Here is an 8,434-nt window from a genome sequence, read left to right as displayed (position 1 = left end):
GAATTATAAATCCTTTAAAGGTTTGGGGGTATAGATGCATAAAATCCATAACTTTTATTTTTATTTTTATATATATAGAATTTAATTAAATTGTAATTTTTTTAACAATTACCTTTTTCATTTTTCATTTAACTTTTTAATAATTAAATTTAATTTGTTTTTATATTGGTTGACTTGGTCCAATGGTAAAATTATTAAAAATATATCTCCAAATATTCTTTGATTTATAATATATTTAATTCCTAAAAAGAAAAAATCATTTTCATTGTTTATTTTCTAAAATTTTATTTTGTAATCAACTAAGTCCAAGCCCTAGATGCAAGATTGAAGTGGTGTCTATATACCTAACTATGATGAGTTAATTTCATTTACCACCTCTAAAGTTTATCATAAATACATATAACCACCATCACTGTTAAAATTCATCACTCCAGCCCCTGCAGTCAATAATTAGACTTTAGCTTTTTTTATTATTATTTTTTAAGAAAATAAATTTTACTTCAGCTCAAGAGAAAAAAAATAATAATAACAAATTGAAAAACAACTTCAGACCAACGCTTTCCGTGCAAACCTCTTTCCCTTTCCCTCCCCCTTTTACGTGCCTATTATCCTAACTCCCAAGTTCATCCCAACCACAAATTTTAACTAAAAATTAAAAATAAAAATGAAAATAATTCCAATAAAAAAAAAATGTAGTAAGAAATCATTTAAGGCCATCGGTATGCAACCCGCAGCTTTCATTTAGGAAGAAAAATATAGGTAAGCTTAGAGAACTTATTTAGAGGTCATCGAAACCCCACAAAGTATCTACTTGGTGGAAACAAGTTTGTTGTATATTTTACCTTTGGATATTGATCACATGGAAAAATAATAATAATAATAATAGGTGAGAAAAAGAAAGGAAATATATATATATATATATATATATATATGTTGTCACCCTCTGTTTTTTTTTTTTCTGGACAGTACCGGCTTGGTTCTGTTTATTCTTCTTCCCAAAAAAAAAAAAACAAAAAATTCCTTTTGATTGTTCTTGTTTTGCAGCTTAAGAAAGATTTATGCCTCACGTTCTTGTTTTCTTGGCATTATGGATGTTAAATACATATTTTGCATAGTTTAGTTAAAAAAAAATTACAGGGAAATGTTTTTTTTTTTTTCTCTTTTAATTCCTTGAGCAAGTTCTAAATGAATTTTCTGTCCAATAATATTTATTATTATTTATTTTGCGAAAGGGGTCATGTATATGTCATGTCCCGATCTCTTAACCAAAAAAATAAAATAAAGTAAATAATGTTCCACTGTAAAGTATTACAGGCAATTAAACATTTAATTTTGAAGGAAAAAATATTATTAGTTAACATATTGTTTTGTATTATTTGTTATTATTTGTTAAAATTATTATTTTGATAATTATCACACATTTTTATTATTATTATTATTTTATCTTGATCCTTATTATGATTATCATATTGTTGAACAAGATCAACATAACTGACTACGTACACATATTTGATAAATTATAATACTTTAGTAATTATTTATCCTATTTGTTAAAATGAATACATGTTAATTATATTAAGTACCCATATATTTTAAATTAAAAATACTTTGATAAATTTTAAAATTCGTTGAGCAAACCTTTAATCGGTAATACTGAAAGTTTAAAAAAATAATGTTAGAAATACCGAATAAATATATCAAGATCTATAACAAGAACTTCCTATCAATATTTGATTAATTTTGCACTTATCCTTTTAATAGTCAACTTATTTAAAATCAAATTATAATAATATGCTAACCAATAAAATATACACATATAGTTTTTGGTATACATCTTAATATATTTAATTGGTATTCTTAATATTACTTTTTCTAAAAAATAAAAATAAATGTACATCGAATTATTTTAGAAAAGCTATTGTTTCAATACAAAACATACTTTACACAGTCTGATATAAAAGTGATTAAAAATATCCTTTCCTTCCATAATTATTTTGAAACCTTGAATTTTCTTCTTTTTTATTTTTTTGTTTTTGTACTTTTTACTTATATGGTTATTCCTTCGCCTACAGAGCCAGCCAATATCTTCCTAGAGTCTGCCATTGTCCTCCACCAACGGATACGGTGACTATTGTTGTTGTTGTTTTCCTTTTTCCTTTTTTTTTTTTTTTGGGGTCTGTTTCTCTTGTAAATTCCTTAAATATTTCTACCAATATAAGCCATCCATTAGATTTGCTTCGGGTAAATAATTCTTATTTTTTTCTAAACGCTAACTTTCACAAACTTTTAATTTATTAAAAAAAAAAAAATCACCATAAGGGACTTGCCACGATTTGCATATCCTACTGTGGTTCTCTATCATCGCTCATCAGTAATTGATGAAGGAAAAAGAAGTTAAAAAAGAAAAAGAAAAGTTAAAAGGGTTTCCGTTTCAAATGCAATTAAAAGGAAAAGGGGTATTTTTTTAAAAATTATTTATTTGGCATTATAAAAAGTTTGCAATGCAAATAGAATTACTAAGTTATTTCATTGTGTACTAAATTGAAGGGTAAAAATGTCAATTTAAAAGTCAATATGGTTAAAACATTTAACTTTTGGATGTCAGTTAAGTAGAAGATTTTTGATAAATTTTTCAATTATTGATGCCTAAACTTGTTTTATATTAATGATGCCTAAACTCTATTAAATGATAGGTCTTATGTGAGGGGATGTAAATGCATTTTTACCACCTAGCCAAATTTGATCCAATTGGTCATCTTAAATCAAATATACGACAGACCCCACTCAAGCCCTGGAACACAGGTATGAAATATCCCTCCTTACAAATTGTGGAACAATTTATATAAACATTGAAATGAAAAAGAAGACCATAATGTTCTTGAAGAGAAGTATAAATTACATTACAAAATTAATAAAGTTTGTTTTTTAATGAAGAAAAAAAAAGCAGATTGTTACAAGTAATAGAGAATATATAAATGTTTAAAATTTAAATTACTATGGATAAGTAAATAACAAATTCTACATAATTAATTTATTTCTTGTCAAAGAATCTCTTATTTACATTCAAAATTTTTTATGTTATAAATATTTATTGATTTATTGCTTTATCAATTACTAATTGAATTTAAATTTAAAACCTAAAATAGAATGTGGCAATCCTTCGTCCTTGCCACATAGGAATCTATGATTTAATAAATTTAGAAATTCACCAATTACAAAATTCTTAATATATTAGTACCTATGAATTTTAATGTAGGATTTTGAAAAATGCATCCATGCAAAATTAGCAAACAAGTTAGTGTATATAGCATTACATTTTTCCTTTAGCATTCAGTAAATTCTTTCAAAATATACTTGTTCGGTCCCTCTCTAAATGTTTAGAAAAAATAAAATGATGTGCATTATCCATCAAGGACTCAAATGGAAATTTGAAAGTCTGTTAAGGTGCAAAAAACATTACATACTTTGGGGGCTCAAATGCTAAAATAAATAAATATAAATATAAATAAATAAATAAATAAAATTAAAAATTAAAAAAAAAAAAAAAGGCCTGGGGACCAGTGTGCAAAAACAGATATAATTTAAACAGCATTAGTGCCAGTTATCCTTTTAAAAATTTTCAAATGTAAATTGAGAATAAAAATGCACAAATGTGAATTGCTGTTTAATTATTCATTTGAAAACCTAAAAAGTTTCCAAAAATATTGTATAAAAGAAATGATATCGCACAAATCTAAATTGAAAAATGGTGTTTCTTTAATTTCTAAAAATAATAAAGATATTTTTACAAAATTGACAAAACAGAGGGTTTGCCTGTCATTTGCATCCATATGTTTATACAATAACAATCAATCAACATTACCAATCCTCGAGCTAAATTTCTTGGCATCGGACATCATTCACAATTACTAGGTACCGAGAGATTCGTTGACCGTGAAGGCTTTAAAAAAATAATAATAATAACATACAAACAAAGAAACATTTAGCTGTGTTTTCTCCCTATGCAATAAAAAAAATCTCGACAAATGATAGTTTCTATGCATAAAGAAAATTATAAAATAAAATAAAATGATAAGAATACTTGGAGGTGAAATACTCACCAAAAATTTTTAAAAAATAAATAAAGACAAACCAATGTGACAATGTAGTGTTCGGAAATCAATATAAATCAAATTCAGAAAAAAATCTCTTCAATGAATAAATAAAACTCAATACAAGTCGACAAATATGGTCGGTATCTAAAGTTAGTAACCATAGTATTAAGTTAAATTTTCTGAATTTAATTATTAGTAACCATAGTATTAAATAAAATTCCCTGAAATTTAATTACTTGTAATGATACACAACGTTAAAAACATATTAGACTATGTTTATAGCTAGAAATCCACAAAGGAAAATAATAGGGAGAAACGATTAAGCAAAATCAATATTCAGAATTCCACGCAATACTCCATTTTTACCCTAAACATGAGAAAAAAATTTGAATGGACGTGCCGTAACTGTTAGGGACCAATGAACAATATCATCGTTCAAGCACCTTAAACCTATACATCAGAAAAGCTACTGGGTAAAGGAAGCCTCTCAGCTACAAGGTTCAACTGGTTTATGCACAAAAAATACACAGCCAGTGCCCTTGTATACTGCATCCATTTTGACATTCATGATATCCATGCACACAAATCTCAACAGCAAGAAATGAGCACAATGTAACACAATCAAGGCTAGTCATAAATCCATTTTATTAGTACACTTTTATTTGGTCCAAGGAAGCCAGCCCTTAACAAGCTAATTATGTATAATTGTATAATTCATATTTCATACCATTTGAAGCAACATGCCAGGTAGTAGTTGCAAACTGCTTCATAATATTTTATAGATTCAATGAGAGCAGATAAGCTAGACTAGTTAGGATATTATCTCCACGCTCATGGCCCAAACTGCCAACAATTTTTTCCAATTAGCCAGGAGGCCAGTTCAATTGCCGTCCCCCAAGCAGGTGAAGATGTATGTGATAAACTGATTGGCCTGCAGAAATACATTTCACCTTTAATAGCATGTTCAAAAGCATATTTTAAAAGAATCTTTAATGAAAATTAAGACTCGACATTAACATTGTCCAATAGAGAAAGAATACATACATCCATCTGGCCCATCATTGATCACAATTCTGAAGCCATCATCAAGACCTTCCTGTTTGGCAACGAGCTTAGCCGTGTAAAGAAGTCGACCAAGTATATCAATGTGCCTCTCCTCAGCCTGGGAAGAATAACCATAAATTCCAATAAGAAAAAGATAAAAGTAACTGAGAAAACTTATCAAATCACTGCTTCTCAATCTGATAACAAAATTGACATGCTTCTTTCATCTTCATAAATAAAATTCAGATATTGACCACTAAATTTGCTATTTTTCTTGACAAAACGCCCACGTGTTCCTCAAGTTCAAACTAACTGCAAGTTGTAATTATGAATCAGCCAATTAAAAGAAATTGTTACCATTGAAATCAAAAAAGGAATAAATAGAATTTTATCATTTATTCTTCAAATTATCAAATTTCATGTTATCTTATTAAATCACGCACTTATGCATGTAACAAATTAGCTCCTTTCTTTTACATTTATCTCAAGCCTCGTTTTTTTGCTTTGCCAAGGTCTATTCCTCCAAAATTACACTTCTCAACATTTATAGAATTCTGCCTAAACTAAAAAGGATTTAGATTTTATATATGCAAGGAAGGGGCTTGAATTTTCAGATGTAAGGATAGATGGGGAAAAAAGAAATTGGAGATCCCGTGAACATAAAACTGTAAATTTCCACCTCTGTGGTTGGATTTAAGGAAGCGTGTTTTAACGGTTTGGTCTTGGAGATGAAAAACAAATTATACAAAAAAATGAAAAGGATTTGGATTGGAAAAAAGTTATGACAAGCTGAAAATTATGCTTCCTAGAAAATTCTAGAGAGCAAGCTATATTTAAATTTTTTTAAGGCTAGTTGAAGGGATTTTTTTAATAAAGTTTAAGAGCTGATTGGTTAGACCTTGTGAAAATACAGGATTTTAGAATTTTAAGTGGCTAAGAAAATTGGTGACCAGGGAACAAGAACAGTACACATGTAAAGTAAACCTTCTATTTCCCTCAATTTTAACTCTCAATCCCATCTTCCTGCTCCCATTAAAGTCTTATGTATATGTACCATATAATACCCTTTCCCTTTAGTAAATATAATAGGAGCTTTTTCTGAAAAAATGTGAACAGATGATTCCAGAAAAATCTGCAAACCTTGGCCTTTTTATTTTGAATCCATAAATTCTTTTAAATATTAATTTTACTCTTCAGCCACCTATTTCCTTAAGCTATCTATTCTAAACCATAAATTTGACATCTAACCATTGGCACACCCAAATCCCATTACAGAAGCCTCTCTTAATTTTTATTTTTATTTTGTTAACCAATTAACTATTGAGAAATCCAGATAATGTTCACTAAACTCACTTTTAAATGGGTCATCAAAAATTTACAACAGGGGAGCTTTCTTAGAATAGAAAGAATATGAAAATAAAACAAAACAAAATCTAACCAATAAAGGGTTTGCTTGGATTACTTGAAAACAAGGCATAACATTCAATAATCAAAATTTTAGTCTCAATGATGGTTTTCCCTCTTTAAAACTATCCAACAACACTGATGAAGATGTATGAACAAACAACCAAAGCATACCTTGGATAGTCCCGTTAAGCCATCCTTAACTTTGGGAATGATCAAAATATGAGTCGGAGCTTGGGGAGAGATGTCCCTAAATGCAAGAACCTATTGAGAATAAAACAAAACTGGATTATCAACAGTGAAAGCAGCCAAGCTAAATAAAACCATACATACAACAACAAAAAAAGGAGCAAACAGAATTTGATGGTAACAATCATAACATTGCTCATATAATCTAACCGCAAATATCTTCAGCAACAAAACACCAAAAATCACATTAAGGGGTTTTTCCCTGACATCTCAAAGAAGACTTATTCTCCAGAGGAACAACATCACTGTATGTAATTTCCTAGTTATGAACATCAACCCCATCATATTTTCTCAGTTGGACAACTTGGATTTACCGTGACCAGTCCACAATTTCTTCAAATAAATACTTGTTCTTTTAAACTGTTTTTAATATAGAAAGAATAATTATGAAACTCATCTTCCAACTGCACAAATTCCAAGTTTGTTTCTGGTAGACTTAGATTTCTCTGGTTGAATTTATCTATATACTTACTGCAGAATTTAATTCTCGGGTTTCAAAATACGAATCCCACTAAAACTCAACAATTATAAATTTCTTAAAAAAACAAACCTTAAATTAAGATTAAAAATTTCTTAGACTCCAAAATATGAATCCAACTAAAACTCAACAGTCCAAAATTTCTTAAGAAAACAAACCGTAAATTAGCAAACAGGCTAGATCACAATCACCAAATGTATTACACACCAATTCCTCGTACAGACAAATACTTGTATACATCAAAATCCAACAAATACGACCAGACTAAGACTAAGATATTCAACATCACATACTTTTGCTTTTCATCAAGAAGTCATCCTTAACATGGGACTAAGATATAAAATCAGATGAAACCCCTACAATACAAATTGTTCATCACCATGAAAAACCATATAATATACATAATAAAATAAAATTCCAAATGAGTGTACAAATTAACTTGAAGGTAAATAACGAAGCTGTACCTGATCGTCTTCAAAAACCACCTTCGACGGGATTTCTTTGTTGATGATTTTGTCAAATCTGCACGGTTTTAACCAAGCCAAAAATTAGTGCTAAACTCGGAAAAATCAACCACACAAGGAAAAAAGGAAAAAAAAAAAAAAAAAAAAGCACTTGGGGTTTGACCGATCGGAAAAAAGAAAAAAGAGCAAACCCTTAATTAATTGTACGATAATGTAAATGGAAACCGACAATGTAATAATAATCTGATTAAAAAAATTGAAGAATACGTACATAGTAGGAGAATCGGAGGGAACGGCGGAGAGAGCAGCTTCTTTCTCGGAAGAAGCCATTGAGGCTTTGTGAGTAGCGAAGTGTGAGCTTATGACTGCAATTCGCTTGCTTTTGTCATCGTTTCCCGTGCCAGACCTCATCGAAACGCTACTTTAATTTGCACTTCTCACTCTCTCTCTACCAAATGAGGAATGTTAGGGTCACATGGCAGTTTGTTATTGGTTGATAAAATAATATAATCTAAAATAAACCTAATAATATTGAAAGATGTTTATTTTTAAAAAACATATATACGTATTGAAATATTAATTTTCACCATCACCGATCTAACACCAATGGGACTCATAAATTCATCATTAAAAAAAAAAAAAAAAAAAACAGTGGGACTTATATAATGCTTAGAAATTTAACCGGTTAATGAGTTTATTTC

General features: G+C 28.9%; 1 protein-coding gene across 1 annotated transcript; it reads right to left on the bottom strand.

Moving 5' to 3' along the window:
- Positions 1–4,707: 4,707 nt before the first annotated feature.
- On the bottom strand, positions 4,708–8,178 carry LOC107432998 (14 kDa zinc-binding protein). Its single transcript, XM_016044233.4, has 5 exons — positions 8,005–8,178; positions 7,734–7,791; positions 6,717–6,806; positions 5,139–5,256; positions 4,708–5,025 (listed from the first exon to the last, which is right to left on the bottom strand). Exons 1-5 carry the CDS (start codon positions 8,142–8,144, stop codon positions 4,958–4,960), a joined length of 474 nt encoding a protein of 157 aa, XP_015899719.3. The 5' UTR covers positions 8,145–8,178; the 3' UTR covers positions 4,708–4,957.
- Between the last annotated feature and the right edge of the window lie 256 nt (positions 8,179–8,434).

This window comes from Ziziphus jujuba, chromosome 11 (genome assembly GCF_031755915.1).
Source record: "Ziziphus jujuba cultivar Dongzao chromosome 11, ASM3175591v1".
Classification (NCBI taxonomy): Eukaryota; Viridiplantae; Streptophyta; class Magnoliopsida; order Rosales; family Rhamnaceae; genus Ziziphus; species Ziziphus jujuba.
Note: the sequence above shows the minus strand (reverse complement) of the source record. Positions and strands in the feature narration are given on the sequence as shown.

Excerpts from the sequence above, each read along its gene's own strand:
- LOC107432998 (XM_016044233.4), bottom strand. The coding sequence starts at position 8,144 with ATGAGGTCTGGCACGGGAAACGATGACAAAAGCAAGCGAATTGCAGTC. Across the intron at positions 6,807-7,733 it reads TGGTTTTTGAAGACGATCAG|GTTCTTGCATTTAGGGACAT; the intron begins GTACAGCTTCGT and ends TATTCTCAATAG. Across the intron at positions 5,257-6,716 it reads GCTTAACGGGACTATCCAAG|GCTGAGGAGAGGCACATTGA; the intron begins GTATGCTTTGGT and ends TATTCTTCCCAG.